This window comes from Mesoplodon bidens (assembly GCF_964165515.1).
Source record: "Mesoplodon bidens genome assembly, chromosome: 2".
Classification (NCBI taxonomy): Eukaryota; Metazoa; Chordata; class Mammalia; order Artiodactyla; family Ziphiidae; genus Mesoplodon; species Mesoplodon bidens.
Window position 1 is genome coordinate 83,874,025 of NC_138177.1, and position 19,931 is coordinate 83,893,955.

The following is a 19,931-nucleotide window of genomic DNA, read 5'->3' on the forward strand; positions in this document are numbered from 1 at the left end:
TCTTTTCATCTTGTTTGTAGTTTCCTTTGTTTTGCAAAAGCTTTTAAGTTTCATTAGGTCCCATTTGTTTATTTTTGTTTTTATTTCCATTACTCTAGGAAGTGGATCAAAAAAGATCTTGCTGTGATTTATCTCAGACAGTGTTCTTCCTATGTTTTCCTCTAAGAGTTTTATAGTGTCCAGTCTTACATTTAGGTCTCGAATCCATTTTGAGTTTATTTTTGTGTATGGTGTTAGGGAGTGTTCTAATTTCATTCTTTTACATGTAGCTGTCCAGTTTTCCCAGCACCACTTATTGAAGAGACTGTCTTTTCTCTGTTGTATATCCTTGCCTTCTTTGTCATAGATTAGTTGACCATAGGTGCTTGGGTTTATCTCTGGGCTTTCTATCCTATTCCGTTGATCTATATTTCTGTTTTTGTGCCAGTACCATATTGTCTTGATTACTGTAGCTTTGTAGTATTGTCTGAAGTCAGGGAGTCTGATTCCTCCAGCTCTATTTTTTTTCCCTCAAGACTGCTTTGGCGATTTGGGGTCTTTTGTTGTCTCCATACAAATTTTAAGATTTTTTGTTCTAGTTCTGTAAAAAAATGCCAGTGGTAATTTGATAGGGATTGCACTGAATCTGTAGATTGCTTTGGGTAGTATAGTCATTTTCACAATATTGATTCTTCCAATCCAAGAACATGGTATATCTCTCCATCTGTTGGTATCATCTTTAACTTCTTTCAACAGTGTCTTATAGTTTTCTGCATACAGGTCTTTTGTCTCCCTAGGTAGGTTTATTCCTAGGTATTTTATTCTTTTTGTTGCAATGGAAAATGGGAGTGTTTCCTTAATTTCTCTTTCAGATTTTTCATCATTAGTGTATAGGAATGCAAGAGATTTCTGTGCATTAATTTTGTATCCTGCAACTTTACCACATTCATTGATTAGCTCTAGTAGTTTTCTGGTGGCATCTTTGGGATTCTCTATGTATAGTATCATGTCATCTGCAAGCAGTGACAGTTTTACTTCTTCTTTTCCAATTTGGATTCCTTTTATTTCTTTTCCTTCTCTGATTGCCGTGGCTAGGACTTCCAAAACTATGTTGAATAATAGTGGTGAGAGTGGACATCCTTGTCTTCTTCCTGATCTTAGAGGAAATGCTTTCAGTTTTTCACCATTTAGAATGATGTTTGCTGTTGGTTTGTTGTATATGGCCTTTATTATGTTGAAGTAGGTTCCCTCTATGTCCACTTTCTGGAGAGTTTTTATCATAAATAGGTGTTGAATTTTGTCAAAAGCTTTTTCTGCATCTATTGAGATGATCATATGGTTTTTATTCTTCAGTTTGTTAATATGGTGTATCACATTGATTGATTTGCATATATTGAAGAATGCTTGCATCCCTGGGATAAATCCCACTTGATCATGGTGTATGATCCTTTTAATGTGTTGTTGGATTCTGTTTGCTATTATTCTGTTGAGGATTTTTGCATCTAAATTCATCAGTGATATTGGTCTTTAATTTTCTTTTTTTGTAGTATCTTTGTCTGCTTTTGCTATCAGGATGATTGTGGCCTCATAGAACGTGTTTGGGAGTGTTCCTTCCTCTGCAATTTTTTGGAAGAGTTTGAGAAGGATGGGTGTTAGCTCTTCTCTAAATGTTGATAGAATTCACCTGTGAAGCCATCTGGTCTTGGACTTTTGTTTGTTGGAAAATGTTTAATCACAGTTTCAATTTCATTACTTGTGATTGGTCTGTTCATATTTTCTATTTCTTCCTGGTTCAGTCTTGGAAGTTTATACCTTTCTAAGAATTTGTCCATTTTTTCCAGGTTGTCCAGTTTATTGGCATAGAGTTGCTTGTGGTAGTCTCTTAGGATGCTTTGTATTTCTGCAGTGTCCGTTGTAACTTCTCCTTTTCATTTCTAATTTTATTGATTTGAGTCCTCTCCCTCTTTTTCTTGATGAGTCTGGCTAGTGGTTTATCAATTTTGTTTATCTTCTCAAAGAACCAGCTTTTAGTTTTATTGATCTTTGCTATTGTTTTCTTTGTTTCTATTTCATTTATCTGTGCTCTGATCTTTATGATTTCTTTCATTCTGTTAACTTTGGGTTTATTTGTTTTTCTTTCTCTAGTTCCTTTAGGTGTAAGGTTAGATTGTTTATTTGAGATTTTTCTTGTTTCTTGAGGTAGGCTTGTATAGCTCTAAACTTCCCTCTTAGAACTGCTTTTGCTGCATCCCATAGGTTTTGGATCGTCGTGTTTTCATTGTCATTTGCCTCTAGGTATTTTTTGATTTCCTCTTTGATTTCTTCAGTGATCTCTTGGTTATTTAGTAATGTATTGTTTAGCCTCCATGTGTTTGTGTTTTTTATATTTTTTCCCTGTAATTGATTTCTAATCTCATAGCGTTGTGGTCAGAAAAGATGCTTGATATGATTTCAATTTTCTTAAATTTACTGAAGCTTGATTTGTGACCCAAGATGTGATCTATCCTGGAGAATGTTCCATGCGCACTTCGAAGAAAGTGTAATCTGCAGTTTTTGGATGGAATGTCCTATAAATATCAATCAAATCTATCTGGTCTATTGTGTCATTTAAAGCCTGTGTTTCCTTATTAATTTTCTGTCTGAGTGATCTGTCTATTGGTGTAAGTGAGGTGTTAAAGTCCCCCACTATTATTGTGTTACTGTTGATTCCTTCTTTTATACATGTTAGCATTTGCCTTAGGTATTGAGGTGCTCCTATGTGGGGTGCATATATATTTATAATTGCTATATCTTCTTCTTGGATTGATCCCTTGATCATTATGTAGTGACCTTCTTTGTCTCTTGTAATAGTCTTTATTTTAAAGTCTATTTTATCTGATATGAGTATTGCTACTCCAGCTTTCTTTTGATTCCATTTACATGGAATATCTTTTTCCATCCCCTCACTTTCATTCTGAATGTGTCCTTAGGTCTGAAGTGGGTCTCTTGTAGACAGCATATATATGAGTCTTGTTTTTGTATCCATTCAGCAAGCCTGTGTCTTTTGGTTGGAGCATTTAATCCATTCACATTTAAGGTAATTATCGATATGTATGTTCCTATGACCATTTTCTAAATTGTTTTGGGTTTGTTTTTGTAGGTCCTTTTCTTCTCTTGTGTTTCCCACTTAGAGAAGTTCCTTTAGCATTTGTTGTAGAGCTGGTTTGGTGGTGCTGAATTCTCTTAGCTTTTGCTTGTCTGTAAAGCTTTTGATTTCTCCATCGAATCTGAATGAGATCCTTGCTGGATAGAGTAATCTTGGTTGTAGGTTCTTCCCTTTCATCACTTTAAGTATTTCATGCTACTCCCTTCTGGCTTGTAGCGTTTCTGCTGAGAAATCAGCTGTTAACCTTATGGGAGTTCCCTTGTATGTTATTTGTTGTTTTTCTGTTGCTGCTTTCAATAACTTGTCTTTAATTTTTGCCAATTTGATTACTATGTGTCTCAGCGTGTTTCTCCTTGGGTTTATCCTGTATAGGACTCTGCACTTCCTGGACTTGGGTGACTATTTCCTTTCCCATGTTAGGGAAGTTTTCGACTATAGTCTCTTCAAATATTTTCTCGGGTGCTTTCTCTCTCTCTTCTCCTTCTGGGACCCGTATAATGTGAATGTTGTTGTGTTTAATGTTGTCCCAGAAGTCTCTTAGGCTGTCTTCATTTCTTTTCATTCTTTTTTCTTTATTGTGTTCCACAGCAGTGAATCCCACCATTCTGTCTTCCAGGTCACTTATCCGTTCTTCTGCGTCAGATATTCTGCTATTGATTCCTTCTGGTGTAGTTTTCATTTCAGTTATTGTGTTGTTCATCTCTGTTTGTTTGTTCTTTAATTCTTCTAGATCTTTGTTAAACATTTCTTGCATCTTCTCAATCTTTGCCTCCGTTCTTTTTCCGAGGTCCTGTATCATCTTCACTATCATCATTCTGAATTTTTTTTCTGGAAGATTGCCTATCTCCACTTCATTTAGTTGTTTTTCTGGGGTTTTATCTTGTTCCTTCATCTGGTACATAGTTGTCTGCCTTTTCATTTCGTCTGTCTTTCTGTGAATGTGGTTTTCGTTTCACTGGCTGCAGGACTGTAGTTCTTCTTGCTTTTGCTGTGTGCCCTCTGGTGGATGAGGTTATCTAAGAGGCTTGTGCAAGTTTCCTGATGGGCGGGACTGGTGGTGGGTAGTGCTGGCTGTTGCTTTGGTGGGCAGAGCTCAGTAAACTTTAATCTGCTTGTCTGCTGATGGGTGGGGCTGGGTTCCCTCCCTGTTGGTTGTTTGCCCTGAGGCAACCCAGCACTGGAGCCTACCTGGCTCTTTGGTGAGGCTAATGGCGTACTCTGGGAGGGCTCATGCCAAGGAGTACTTCCCAGAACTTCTGCTGCCAGTGTCCTTGACCTCACAGTGAGACACAGCCACCCCCCACTTCTGCAGGAGACCCTCCAACAATAGCACGTAGGTCTGGTTTAGTCTCCTATGGGGTCACTGCTCTTTCCCCCTGGGTTCTGATGTGCACACTACTTTGTGTGTGCTCTCCAAGAGTGGAGTGTCTGTTTCCCCCAGTCCTGTCAAAGTCCTGCAAACAAATCCCACTAGCTTTCAAAGTCTGATTCTCTAGGAATTCCTCCTCCCATTGCCAGACCCCCAGATTGGGAAGACTGATGTGGGGCTCCGAACCTTCACTCCAGTGGGTGGACTTCTGTGGTATAAGTGTTCTCCAGGTTGTGAGTCACCCACCCAGCAGTTATGGGATTTGATTTTATTGTGATTGCACCCCTCATACCATCTCACTGTGGCTTCTCCTTTGTCTTTGGATGTGGGGTATCATTTTGGTGAGTTCCAGTGTCTTCCTGTCGATGATTGTTCAGCAGTTAGTTGTGATTCTGGTGTTCTTGCAAGAGAGTGAGAGCACATCCTTCTACTCTGCCATCTTGAACCAGTCTCAGTGATCTTGGTACTTAATCTTGTTTGACTAAATATTCTCTAAGCTCCAATGTAAAGCTAATTTAACAACTATTAGCACCATTAAAATGTGCTATTGATACTCGAAAGTCTATCTTATCCCAAGAAGTTTTTGGCAACACAGTGTCATCTGTTCAGGTTTGCTGAACAGGATAGCCAATTGCTGAAGAAATAGGAAGACTATCTCCTTGGCTCAATAAGAAGGTTTCCAATGGGGGATGTTCTCTTTCCTCAGGTTAGCAAAATCCCCCAGCAATATAGCCATCATGATGGGAAGCAAAGCAGCATGGGGATGATAGCAGAGGTCCCAGGCCCCATTCTCTGGGCATGGAATGACCACAGCCACCTAAGTGTCCATGCATTTATTTTAATGCACCTGCAGACCCAAATGGTTGCAAGGTGAATTAAGGACCTTTTTCAAATTAACCTGGTATTTCATTGATCAGAACTCTTTGGAGCAGTGATGACCAGTATTCTTAATGATCACCCTAGTCACAGATGATTAGGTAACACCCAGTAGTTTTAGCATTGAGTGTGCTGCCACGTTCTCATTCATTCATTCACTCATTCCAATATTCAGTCAATGGACCCATAAACCTCGTTACCACATGTGGATCACAGAAGGCAAAACTGAGTGGGTAAGATGGGAGAGTTGAGCAAGGAAACATGTTTAAAGCCCCCGTGTCTGTTCTACATATGCATCATCATTTTGTCTGAGACATTATGAATTCTCAGAACTGCAGAAACACGTTCAGATGTAAATATAGAGAACACATCCAGAAGGCAAATACAGTTTTGATTTTCCACGTCAGCATCAGCCTGCATAACTAGAAGATGCTGCATGACACCAATAGGGAATTACCAAGTCTCTCTTGTGCAGAGATACTGCCCATTCCCACACTACTACTGGTGGGTCTTGTCTCTGGCACTGGGCAAGCAGGCAGTGGCTGTAGCTGATGCCATCCTGATACCCCTCACTCCACTTCCATAATCTCAGTTTATCATCTGACATTCTCGAACCTCTTCCAAAATTCTATATCTGTATTATGGGTAATGAATGAAAAAGAGAAGTCTTTGGTTTATGTTTGCATACACTTTTAATCTTTTCTCTAGTAGGTTTTGCTTGTGCAGGTGTAAATTGTGCCCATCTTGGCCCAGAGAAGTAGAGTTTGTCAATAATCTATACAATGAATATCATCAAATCAATTACTTTCTCTGATCTTTATCCATGCAACAGGTAAGAATCTGACTGTGTGCTACCAGCATTCAGTAAGGATAGCTGAGAGTAGCAGAAGGCAAGCTCCAATATTTCTTTGTCAAATAATCAAGTTCCCTTTAAAGAGACCTATCGAAAATAAGTCAATAATTTAAATTTAATTAGCAAGCCATTTGCAAAAACAATCCAACATTCATTCACCCTCCTCACAGTTCCAGGGTCTGACATTTTCTTCCCTCCTTACTTGACTCAAAGATCTTTTTTCACTTGCTGATTTACTCAGAAGGCCTGTTTCACCTCCAAGTTTTAGAGCCTAAGAATTTAATTTTCAGTAATCTATTCATTTAAAACATTCTCTTGACCATAAAATGATTGCAACCTGTAGTTTTTCTTACAATGGCAATTCCACTTTCCTGTTCAATCTATCATTACAATTATCTTGGTTTTCAGAGAAGCTTGACAGGTTATATTTAAGAGGGTATCAAAATTATTCAAGAGTGAAAATGTTCCTTAAAAAGTAGAAAACACTTATGATTACCAAAGGGGAAGGGGGGAGGGATAAATTAGGAGTTTGGGATTAACATATATACACTACTATATATGAAATATATAGATAGCCAACAAGGACCTACTGTATAGCACAGGGCACTATACTCAGTATTATGTACTAACATATAAGGGAAAATAACCTGAAAAAAATATATACATGTATAACTGAATCACTTTGCTGTATACCTGAAACTAACACAACATTGTACATCAACTATACCTCAATAAAAAAATAAATAAAACTTTTTAGATTGAAGTAATCACATGAAAAAAAAGTAACAAAATGTAATTTGGGATTTCATTTTATTTTCCGAGTTTTACAGTATAAAAAATGTAACATGTAAAATGTTTTACAATTAATTGGAATGGGGGACCCAAAAGAGAACAAAATAACTTGGATGCCAGGTACACTGTGCCCCTCATAGACTCTAACATTGTTACTGATGTTACAATGAAAAGAGGTTTCACTGCATACATCTTATGAATATACGTAAATGTACTTGGGCAGATGGTTGCTGGTAGTGTAATTCATTCATTCACATGTTTGCAATGTCTCAATAGAGCCCACCACCTAGTTTGTGCAGGAAGTCACACTCAGACTTTGTCATACATATCTAGTGATTGTGCATTTTGCTAACCAGCAAAACTTCCCTTCTGGTTACAAAGTGCAGTATTAACTAATAAGGGAGAATGAAAAAGACCCCTGGCCACATCTTTGCACAAACAGTTATGGGCCCATCAGATAGACAGATGGTTTTGTCACTGAAGTTGCTGGGTTGATACTGGATTCTAAATCCAGAAATGTAAAGTCCTTTCAACACAAAAGTGATGGTCAAATAAACTTCCCTTGAGTAAGACCTGGCCCCAGACTCTCTGGTCTTCTCCCAAGCATCTTTGTTGAGGAAGTGGTCATCACAACATGAGTTAATTCACCACCCCAGTGAGCCAGTATCCACCACTGCCCTCATCCTGGCTGGTGTCCTGCACTCTATGCAATAGTTGTCATAAACAACTGCTTGGAAATCAAATTTTGTTAAACATGTCATAATTTAGGAGTCCCAGAGGACTTTGCTATTTAGTTAAAGCCTACTGTGAATCCATTATAAAAATAAGGACTTATCAGCAAAAAGTTTGGATTTTTTTTAGAATGATGATCAACACTAAGTGAATATTCCATTATTTCGGTAACTGAGGGGCGCTGGCAAATGGAAAGCAACTGCCACCTCTCTCCACCTGGCCCCTGGAATGGTGATGGTGTATAACTGTTTAAATTCCCTACAACATGAATTGAACTAGACTTGACACCCGCAGATCAGATGCCCGGGTCCTACTACTAATTCCCTGAGCAAGAGTCTCTGGCCTCAGACATGAAGCTTTCCCAAGGTGAGGGCTTTTGGGGGTTTAAAAACTCCTAAAGGATGACCTCCTTCAGAATGAAAGCTCATGTGCACAAGGGAAAGCTCAGATAAATACAAGCAAATACAAAACCAGACACTGCACATTCAAATATTTTTATCCAAGTATTATTTCAGTGCCAAAAGAAGTGCCAAAGACACTCAAGATAAAAGCCTGGGAATTGGGCACATTTGTCCCCAAGGCTTAAGAGTGTTTTTATCCCACTAAAACAAGGACAAAACACTGATGTTTTCAAGCTGAGAGACATATCAATTGTAGATTCCTGGTGCCATATTGGGAGTAACATTTCACTGTGCTGCTTCAGGTGTCAGAAATCGGTTGTTGTGTTGGGGAGACTAAAACAACCCATTGAAGAGATTTATGTTACAGGTGAATCAAAACAAATTGGGTTATCTAAGTAGAAATGGGGCAGGCCTGGTAAAAGGGACACAGAGTACTAAAATCTAATTTTATTCAGTAGTTATACGTTCCCTATTTACCCTCTGAAAATGTGTCCTACTCGTTCCTAATAAGCAGCAATGCTGAGAGGTGTGTCATCTTTCCTTTCCTATCCTCTACTGAAAGCAAACAGCAGGAGAGAAGGTAGTTTATGCACAACTAAACCAAAACCTCAAGACTTTGGAATAGAGAGAAACAGTGTGCTCAGAGTCCTGTTTTATGCCTAGTGATTAAAACTCTAGAGGGCAAATGTGGGGAAAATAGTGGGATGCAAAGTGCTTGCTGAGCACATGAAGTCAAGGATGGAGGCCAGGGGCTCCAGTCCCAAACCTCCCTAGGCTGGGCTGCAGGCAGTCCCTCTCCCACCCCAACCAGTGGAAGCTGTTGGGGCATAATGTTGACAAAGCACCAGGAAGAGGCCTCCTCAGATCAGAAGGAGGCCAGGTCAGCCCCTGCACACCTCCCCAAGGTGCACACCTGCCCAAGCCAGCAGGGTGGGAGTGGAGGGGGAGAGGGGCAGAAGCCAAGGGTCGCTGCCACAACAATAGCACCTGAGTCCCCCAGCAGGTGCAGCGCTAGCAGGGCTGGTTCTCCTAAGGGAAGGAGGATTCTCAAGTTCTTTCCATCAAAATTCCTGAGAAATCTGCCAGCACGGCGGAGCAGCTTTCCCTGGAGCCACAGCTCTGGTGCAAACCCGAGGTCAAAGAACAGATGTGATTCCACCTCCAACGAACCCCCAATCCCAGGTTTTGATTCAAGGTTAAGTATCCTCAGGTCTCTCCTCCACATCCAGAAAATGCCAAATTATTTAGGTAATACTTCAAGGTACAGTGACCGAGGGACTGGAATCAAACATTAGATTTGAAATTTCATTTATTAGCCATGAGATTTTAAGCAAGTTCCTCCCTCTCTGATCATCCCTCTTCTTACCTGTAAAATTCAGATTAACACCTACCTTAAAGGAATTCACATTTTAAGACAACGCCTAACATACGATACCTGATAGATACATATTACCCTTCTCTTCCTTCTTTGACCAAAATATATTTTGTCAAAAATGTGACCCCAAATCTAATTTTCTGGGCATCCACTTGGTTAAAGCTCAATATGTAGATTTCAACGTAGTGTCTAAGGTACCTTATTCACTACTGCACCGAATACCATTCAAAAACTGTGCTATGGGCTTAAGAATAACTCATATTTTATTTATAATGGCTTATGACCACAAGGTTACATAGCAGTAAATTCACAGTAGTGATTTATTTTTTGTAAAACAAGACTCACAAAGCACAAACACTACCCAGAAATACTTACATCGCTTTACAATTGCAGGGTGTCTGCTGGACTATTTGAATATTATGGCACCATTTCTGTGCTGCTTTTAGTAATCAATATTTTTTTTAAAATGAAGCTCAATTTTTAAGTTATATTGAGAAATCTATGGTAAGGCTTCCGGGGTAGTGAAGTTGGAGCAGTCATTATCATGGAGCTTGACTTTTCTTTCTTTGTTTCTTGCTGTTTTCAGGTCATAAAGTCCTGAGGCAAGAAAGTCTAATGGACTTGCCTACAGGACAGCAGGCTCTCCAGAAGACACTGCTGTGCTAAAGCCATTTACTCCTGGGGAGAAGCCAGTGTAACCTAGGGGAAGGAGTAAAGGAGGGGAGGGAGAAGTATCTGGCATTAGAGTAACCTCCCAGAAGATGGGTGCTGTTAGGATATCTCTGAAACACAGCGCATATGTAGAAACACATGTACTTTCACACACTCATCTATATAAACACATCCACAAGTTATTTGTGTACCCATCTGTTACAGATAACACAGATGTTCAGATGGCTAACATAAACATGCCGTCCATCTGGTAATTACACTCAGAGAAATGCTCACATATATAGAAACACACACCCACAAACAAATAATGTGTCCCAGTGTAGGGAGCCTTCCACAGCAGGGTTCACACAGATGAGAGTAAACCAAGGACTTGATTTTGCTAATTTCACTGGGCGGCTGCTACTCTCACTCTCCTGGGAGAAAGTAAGGAGGGGCAGGGTCATCAGTTTCTGTCAGCCTAACAGGCTCCTGGCTTCCCACAGGGCTACAGCCTTATCTATATACATGCACACCAAAGCGACCAGGAGACACAAGAGAGAGAGTACTCGATTACCACCAACTATGGTGAAGACAGCGGAGCATCTCATGCCCACCCAACACACATCCGAACAGCCACAGTCTCCCCACTGCAAAGGAGGCCCGAGCTCTGGCAATGAGCCGCAGCACAACACACACGCACACACACTACGGCCACTTTCCTCTATCCATTGGCTGTACAGAATTTGTCCTGTGCATAGACAGAGGACAGAGAGGAAGGAAGGGAGATGATGACAGCTGGGCAAAAAATGGTCAAGCATTTTCTCTAGGGCCTACTTTAAAAACTTTCGCAAAACTATTACACGTTTTAACTTAACTGATAATGCAAAGGATGGATCAATCACAAAACCTTAAAACCCCTTCCAGCTCTAAGAATGCAGACTTCAATGTTTAGTTCGTGGACGATTAAAAATGTCATTATCTTCAAAAGCACACACTTAAGAACAGAAACTATCTACTGGTTAAAACATCACCAGGGAAGAGAACGACCTCAGACATATACTCCTCATTAAGTTTTTCTACTCCTTACTGTTTAACGTTCACATTTTAATAACAGGTTGAAAGTTATAGAAAATCTATAAAGATTTCAGGCAAACAAAATCTTGTATCCTCTAATGTGAACTTATCTTCTAATTCTACTAGCCCAGGGCACAGTTTACTCCTTTTCAAAAGAAGAGCTTATTGACTGCAAGAACTGAAAAGGACTGTGTTCAACTGTATGATACAGCTTTTCTGAAAACTTACATTTAAAAAAAAATGCCATTTACATTGTTCCCACTGCACCAGTAACTCAAGCTATTAAGAGTTTGCAAGTGCAAAGGCTTGATACAAAGATCCTGCATTTTATTACGTTGTTCTTTGGAAAAGGACTCAATACAAAGTCAGTGTAAAAAAATCAATATTCAATTTAAAACAGAAACAATAATTTCACAAAGTCTGACATTCTCCTATGCAAAGACTGGGAGAGAGAGGAAAGAAATTCCTTAATTTAAACCTTTCTTCACCCTGCTGGGAAGGCAGGCACCAAAGCCATGAATCCAACTTAACCCCTTCTGGACTGGTAATTGAGGACAGGGTTGTAAGCACAGTTTTTTAGAATGTTGATGGATAGTGTCATTGTTACCCATATGAATATACATGTATGGCACTTCTATTGCTGGGTTTCCAATGCAGCAGCCTCTGATACATTTAGTCTGGGACAGTATAACCTTTATGCAGCCAAAGTCTCTTATACATTCACCATCCCTTGCCCAGTCTCCCAAAATATATTCCTGAGAAAGACATTATCAAAAGGAATGTCCAGCTTGAAGGGACCTAAAGGCAAAACTAAGAAGAACAAAAGCACCATGGTTACATGGTATGTGTTTTTCATCAACAGAAACCATGTAGTTAAATAGTATGTCTTGGCTCCACACCATGGTTTCTCCTTCCTGCTTTTCCAACACATCTTCTTGTTGACCTGAAGGTTGTGGATTCAAGAACGCTGTTTACTTTTTTCAGGTACAGGTGTGTGACAAATATCGAAAGCCAATTTTGGTTTAAGACAGTAATAACAAACACTGCACCACTTGTGGAATGCATAAATCAGAAAGGGTACATGCGAACACATACGCAAAGAGCATTTGACAGTGTCATCCATGGCTATAGCAAGGTGACTGGTTACCCTAAACACTGGGGAAAAGCGAGAGTGAACACTTTGCAAAGGTTTGCCGTGGATACAGGAAGGCAGATGGAGGAACTGAAGCCCGCTGCAGGGCTCTGTCCGTTGGCGCCTCCACTCGCCCGGCCCGGCTGCTCCCCTGGGCCCGCCCGGGCCCAGGCAAGCCCACTGAAACCACCTAAGAAACCGACCAGGCCGGCCTCATTCTGGATCACAAGCTCGGCTCCCTACTTTCCTTTCCCCAAATGCTGCAGCTTGCCCACTCCCTCTCCTCACTTTACTGCCAACTACAAGTGATTTAGCACCAGGGCCTAAAGGAGCCCCTGCCCAGGTAGTAAGGGGCGGAGGTGATGAGCACACAGTGACGGTGGTCAGAAGTCAGGGGCTGGACGCCGCAGCTGTCCCTTGGCAGGACAGCTTGCTATGGAGCTGTGAGGACGTATCTCCCGGGAAATGGAGGCTCCGAGCTGAACTTGCCAGTCCCTGAGTCACAGCGTGGGTCTCCCCCCTGGTGGGTGTGGAGCAGTGGGGGGAGGGGCTCCTGCCGCAGCCTGAAAGGGACATCCTAGCTGGCATGCCCTCCCTGGGACCTACCTGGGGGGTACTTCGCCCTTCCCTACGTAAACAAACAATCCGTGGGGCGGACCTGAGGCCGTGCATGGAGCCCGAGGGCACACGTGAAGAGCCAGGTCCTGGGCGGCTCTGAAGGCTGGGCTCCCTGGCCGGGGCTGCCAGCCAGGTAGGGTGTGGTGTGTTTTGGGGGGGTGAGGGAGGGATGCAGTGGGGTCAGGTAGGCCATCACTGGGTTGGGAAAGGGCTACCTGCTCAAGCTGGTAGGCAAGCAGGTCAAAACCGGGGCAGGCAGATTCTCTCTTTGGGGAAAAAAATAAAATCATTAAGAGCTGTAAACTGACAGTGCACGTTTGTCACTGCGATCTTTCTCTGCAGAACCTAAGGCAACAGAGAACAAAGATGAAGGCAGGCGTTTCGTGAACAGCCCGTGGCGCCGGATGTTTACAAACACGTGTGGACATGTCCTGTCTGGTTCCCTGAAACAGGACAAAGACGTGTCCCCAGAGGCCCACGAGTGGGATGGCCAGAAGCCAGGGCAGGGCTGGGTGCTGGACGAAAGGCAGGGACGAGTCGTAAGGCGAGGTTCCCAAGAACCTCCAGCTCCGCTTTGGTTTGCAGCTGTCACAGAAACGCCAGGGAACGGCTTCTCGAGACGTCCCATCCCCAAGTCAGATGTCATCAGTCACTTTTTTCCAGGACGGACATCTTCTGCTTCCTTCCAAATAAAGTGCAGATGGTCAAAGGACCCTGGTCTCTCATCTGCCAGTTCAGTCAGCAATGAAGAATAATAAAAACAAAGATGCCCCTCTGGTATACATATATATCTCTCTATATATTCTTTTTTTTTTTTTAATAAAGCCACAAATATAGACCTTTTAAACTGACGTCTCAGACTGTAAGCGAAGGACAAATCTGTGAGACTTGGGGTCTATGAACTCTTCCGACAGCATGATGAATGGAATTTTCTTCACATTGACTACGAGGCTGAAGTCCAAGCATTTGAGGACAAAAACGAGTCCATCCCGCAGCCCGCTGGTCACGGCCTCATCACTGACAAGCCGCCACTGCATGGCGAGCCAGCGCTCCCGGTCGTACTGCAGCGTGGGACCTGTGCTGAGGTACCGCTCGAGGAAGGCCTGCAAGGACAAGTGGAGATGCTGTTAGGGAGGGAGCACCCGCTCCAGGCGGTGCTGCTGGGGGCTGCCTGCTCTCACTCCTGGGAAAACATGTCCTCCCAACAAACCAGGATGGCCCCGTAGATCACACCCAATTCCATCAGGCCTGCCCCACGGAGTCCTTGCTGGGGAGGGAAGGCTCCCCTACTTTCTCACTCTCCAACCAGAGGGTGCCAACAGTGGTAAGCACAGAGGCGAGGGAGGCAGGGTGGCTGGTACCCACGTCTGCCCAGAAGCCGTGGCTGAGGCACCGGCCGCCTCTAAGGGCCTGGGTCCCACGGCCCAGGTCATGGCTTGTACCTGTTCATAGGTTGGCCTCCTCCCATCCCAAGAGCTCCTCGGGGCAGGTGCCAGGCACGGAGAAGCACTCTGGGAACGTGAGCAGAAGAAATACAGGGATATACCTGCACACACAAACCCGCATGCTCTGCCCTTACTGCCGTGTGCCTCTGGGTGAGCCGTTTAACCTCTGTGGGTAGAGGAGATGACAGCGCTACTGCACAGAGCCGCTGTGAGGACGAAGTGGTCGACTCTAAGCACCTCACGATGCAAGGTTGTTTTATGGTGGATGGAGTGCGTGCGTGGCAAGTCCGGGGCGTGGCCGGGCCCCACGTCCACCTCCCTCTCTCTCGGCTCTAGTAGGGCTGAGCTCCGTGGGTTCCTTGACATTCCCCTCGACATGTGCTGTTCCTGCTGCTGGATGTCGTCCTTCAGCAAACTCCTCCTGGCCCTTTAAATCTTCTCACACTACTCCCTGAACCTCTCAGACAGGCGAACATGTCCTCCTTTAAGGGCCTCTAATCATGGCATGACTCCCGTGTGACATTTTACTTTCTGAACAATTACTGCCAACTTGCTTATCTGAGGCCTACACTAAACTATACTCTCCTGGAAGGCAGGAACTATTTTTTAAATTTGGATTTTCCACGTGCCTGGCATATGCTGGGGGGCTCAACAGCATGTGTGTTACATCAATAAATGCATCAATTTAGTTCTTTTTTTTTTTTTTTTTTTTTTTGCGGTACGTGGGCCTCTCACTGCTGTGGCCTCTCCCGTTGTGCAGCACAGGCTCCGGACGCGCAGGCTCAACGGCCATGGCTCACGGGCCCAGCCGCTCCGCGGCATGAGGGATCCTCCCACACCGGGGGCACGAACCCGTGTCCCCTGCATCGGCAGGCAGACTCTCAATCAACCACTGCGCCACCAGGGAAGCCCCAATTTAGCTTTGAGAAAGAAGAAGAAAGAACCAGGGATCCAGATAGAAAATATTAGGATAAAACATTCTGGTCCTAAACACAGGTCACAGATGGTTTCTAAGTGGTATCCTTTTCCAACCACACCTCACTGCTGCTGCCAGGTACATTATTTCTGATCTATAAGCATATATTCTAAGGCAGAAGGGAGAGTTGTGCCTCTACCACAACACACACTCATATAAAAATAACTCCTATGAGGGAATTTCCTGGAGGCCCAATGGTTAGGACTCAGCGCTTTCACTGCTGGGGCCCAGGTTCAATCCCTAGTCGGGGAATTAAGACCCTGCAAGCCATGAGGCACGGCCAAAAAAAGAACAAAAAACACAACTCTTATGAATCATAAGGAAAAGAAACAGCTCAACAGTTAGATAAATGAAATTAATAAGACAATTCATAAAAGAATAGAAAATTAAGACATGAAAAGATGTTCTATCACATTAATAGTTAAAGAAATATGACTTCAAATAATGAAAATATATTTCCCTCCTCTTAGATGGGCAATGATCAAAAAGAACGATGACATCCAATGCTGGCAAGGGTAAGGGGGAAATAAACGGTCTCATATCCTAAAGGCAAAAGTGTAAAACAGTAACACCCCTTAGAAGGACAATTTGGCAGGATCTGTACCTTTGATCCAGCTGTTCCTCTACTAGAAATTTATCCTTCAGAAATACTTGCATAAATGCACAAACACATATGTAAAAAAGAGGTATTCACTGCAACACTGTTTAGACCAGGGATTGGCAAACTTTTCTTTAAATGTAAATATTTTTGGTGTTGCAAAGGCACACACTGTCACAACTACTCAACTCTGCTGTAGTAGAGAGAAAGCAGCCGTAGACAATCTGTAAACAAAAGGGTGTAGCTGTGTCCCAATAAAACTCGATTAACAAAAACCACCAACCCCTGGTTTACACTAATGAAAGATCTTAATCCAAATGTGCATCAGTAGGCAATCCATTAAACAAACCATGGTATTCAGTGGAATAAGACGCAGCTATTACAGGGAATGAGTCAGATCTGTATGACGGAGATTGGGAAGTACTGACATGGAAATATAGCCAAAAGACAGCTTTAAGTGAAAAAAGCAAGTTTCCAAACTTTACCTATATGGTATGAGATCCCATTTCTGTTTTTTTTTTTTTTTTTTTAAACCATTTCTGCTTTAAAAACACACACACACAAACACCTGAAAGAATATACCCCTACTCTTTATATCAGTAAGAACTGTCTGGGCTAGGGGAATGAAAACTTCGCTTTGTACATTATACTTTTCTTTAACGTTTAGATTTTTATACAAAGATTATTAGTTTTAATTCAGAAAAGTATACTTTTTTTAAATGAAAACAAAAGCAACCAGGAAACTTAAAAAAAAGAAAAAAACCTTGAAAAAAGGAAAACCACCACTTCCATTCTATGTGGTATGAGCTATCACTTTGCACATGCAGACATATTGTACTCACTTGCAACCCCAGTGTTCAAAGCTTTCTGCATTCTGTTTTTTGTAACTTAATATTCTAACAAAGACTCTTCCATGTTTTAACAGGTGAAATACTGTAATATGTAAGCCACTGTTCTATTTTTAAGTTATTTCCAACTTGGAGTTAATACAGATTATTTTGCAAAAATCACGTGCCTATATATTCATGAGTATAGCTGACTGTGCTGAGTACTTTTTCTAGGAGAGGGATTAGTGAGTCAAAGAATATGGGAAACGTTATGGCTTCTTACTGAATAATTCCATATTGCTTTTCTAAGGATCGTTACTGGTTAGTGACAATGCAACCAGCAGTTGTAATTACAAGGCAATGTATGAACACAGGTCCTTATACTACTAATATCACTACCAAGTGTTACATGTGTACTGGATGCAAGCTCACTTACTTTCTACCACATGATTTACATGTCATGCTGCCATATTTAATATAATTCTCATACAACAATCCTATCAGGTAGATACTATTATTATCCCCATTTTATAAAAGAGGAAACAAGTGAAGAGTAACTTAGGCAAAGTCACAAACCAATCAGGTGGTGGAGCCGGGATTTTTTTTTTTGCGGTACGCGGGCCTCTCACTGTTGTGGCCTCTCCCGTTGCGGAGCACAGGCTCCGGACGCGCAGGCTCAGCGGCCATGGCTCACGGGCCCAGCCGCTCTGCGGCATGTGGGATCTTCCCGGACCGGGGCACGAACCCGTGTCCCCTGCATTGGCAGGCGGACTCTTAACCACTGCGCCACCAGGGAAGCCCCTGGAGCCGGGATTTGAACCCACTTCTGTTTGAAGAGAGGTCCTTTGCTGAACCCTTCCTCTACTTTGCCTCCTTGGCCACAGCCCTCTATTAGATGCATGGTTGTTTCTTGTAACAGCCCCAAAAGTGTGCTCATGTCATAATCCAAAAGAGCATTCAGTAAAACTAACCCCCTAAGAGCCAAAACACCAAAGTGATGGCACGTTTTCTATTGTTGATAATAATGGCTATTTATTTGGTCCTTATATTATGACAGACGCTGTTTTAAGCACTTCACATGAATGGACTCTCTTAGTTCTCATGACAACCCAATGAGGTAGATATTAGTATTATCCCCAACTTACAGACTAGCAAACTGAGGCACAGAGCCATTAGGCTCTTGGCCCAAGGTTCCCCACTAGTTGGTGGAGGTGCCAGGTTAAAGTGAGTCAACTTGGCCCCAGAATCCGCAGAGTAACCTGAACTACTACCTGGACTGTCTCTAAGTGAAAGTCTTTCCTCTGCTTGAATCTAGAGGCCTTCCAAGGCACATTTTAAAAACGACTGTACCAAAACAACATAAAATAAGTGAGAATCATTCATTCTTATTAGTTGGTGCTTTAGAGAAGCCTTTGATTTTATCATTCCTGGTAATACCCTAAAATGGGACTTTCCAAGCTCGGTGACAAGTCGCACCTTTGGGGTCATGCTGTTGGTGATGCAGAAGGCCAGGTGCTGCAGGATGCTCTCCATGCTGTGGTAGTGCTGCTGCCGGGTGGTGCGCAGGTACTTCTGCAGAGCCCGGGCCATGGAGGGGAAGATGGCCTGGGCGGCCTCCCTGGGGTCCATCACCTCCCCTGGGGCTTTCTGCTGCTCCTCAGCCTGGAGACGCTGGATGTGGATGAAGGCCTCCTCCACTGCAACCACCAGCCTGCAGGCGATGAAACACAGCAGTCAGGACCGTGGTGCAGGGCTTGAGAACAGAGTCACACTGAACGTGGGATGACTCCTCCCAGTCTGCCACCAGCTCACCCAAGGCTCCAGTTCTTAGTTGTCACTCCAGATGGTTGGGAGAGGAGGGAAGGGGAAAGGAAGGCAAAGGCAAAAATAATACGTGGAATGGGGGCTCCAGGGTGAGGTGGAAGGAGGCTGGGAGTCGGAGATGACTTCTGTTCTCAATTCTGCCACTAATTTACTCGGGAGACTCAGTTCAGTCCCTTTCATCTTTACAATGAAGGGTTAGATGAAAAGAGTTTTAAGGCCCCTCAAACTCCGGCTACAAAAGGCTCTGCTTGCACTGAGAGGTGGCTGGTGGTGCAGAGTCAGCCTTACAGAGAGCCAGAGCTGTATCCCCGGATCCAGCCGCCCATACCAGCAGCCCCTGGGAGAAAAGAAGGAAGGGGCCCAGCACACAGGATGAAAACCATCTTTGTCCACTTCGGCTAATGTGATCAGATCTTGAAAATCAGCAAGAGCCTGGGGATATAGGGCGGGCCACTCAAAGTGCGGGCTGAGGGCCAGCAGCTTCATCATCAGTTGGGAATTTTAAAGAAATGCAAATTCTTGGGTGGGCCCCACTCTAGACCTACTGAAAAGTTAAGTATCCGTTGCGGGTAGGGCCCGGAACCTGAGATCTGTGTTTTAACAAGTCCTCCTGGTGATGCTTTTGAATGCTAAAGTTTGAGAAACACTGGAGCAAGCAAGATTCCCTCCAAAGGCCCAAGCAGGTCATGTTTATAAACTGAAATTTCATTCTGGTTAAAAAAAAAGTCTTACAGAGAACAGACTGTGGGTTGCCAAGGGGGAGGGGGTTGGGGGAGGGAAGGACTGGGAATTTGGGATTAGCAGATGCAAGCTGTTATACATAGGATGGATAAACAAGGTCTTACTGTATAGCACAGGGAACTGTATTCAACATACTGTAATAAACCAAAATGGAAAAGAATATGAAAAAGAATGTATGTATAACTGAGTCACTTTGCTGTATAGTAGAAATGAACACAACATTGTAAATCAACTATACTTCAATAAAATAAATTTTTGAAAAAGAGAGTTAGTATGCCATTCAAAAGAAAAGTGTTACAGGCATGCTAGTTTTGGGGGGTGGGCAGTGTACCTTGCTCTCCGCTTCTTCACCCGCCGTTCATGTTCCGCCTCCTCATAATACAACTCGTTGTGGCTCGAGTCCCTGCGCCGAGCAGCTGCGGCGATCATTGCCCGGGACTGACCAGTGGCGTTATTACTGGGGCCTTTGGGGGAAAGGACGATGGAGGAAGGACAGTTTTAATGCCTTGGGGCTGCGAAACAG

General features: G+C 43.0%; 1 protein-coding gene across 2 annotated transcripts in view; it reads right to left on the reverse strand.

The window, feature by feature from the left end:
• Positions 1 to 11,553: 11,553 nt before the first annotated feature.
• The window catches only part of VANGL1 (VANGL planar cell polarity protein 1), a 50,777-nt gene continuing 42,399 nt past the window's right edge, over positions 11,554 to 19,931 (reverse strand). For both annotated transcript variants that reach the window (XM_081224324.1, XM_081224325.1), the window contains exons 6-8: positions 19,740 to 19,872; positions 18,320 to 18,554; positions 11,554 to 14,100 (exon numbers count right to left, since the gene is read on the reverse strand). In XM_081224324.1, the coding sequence (XP_081080450.1) occupies positions 13,840 to 14,100; positions 18,320 to 18,554; positions 19,740 to 19,872 (629 nt within the window). In that variant the 3' untranslated portion in view covers positions 11,554 to 13,839. The remainder of the gene's footprint in view (positions 14,101 to 18,319; positions 18,555 to 19,739; positions 19,873 to 19,931) is intronic.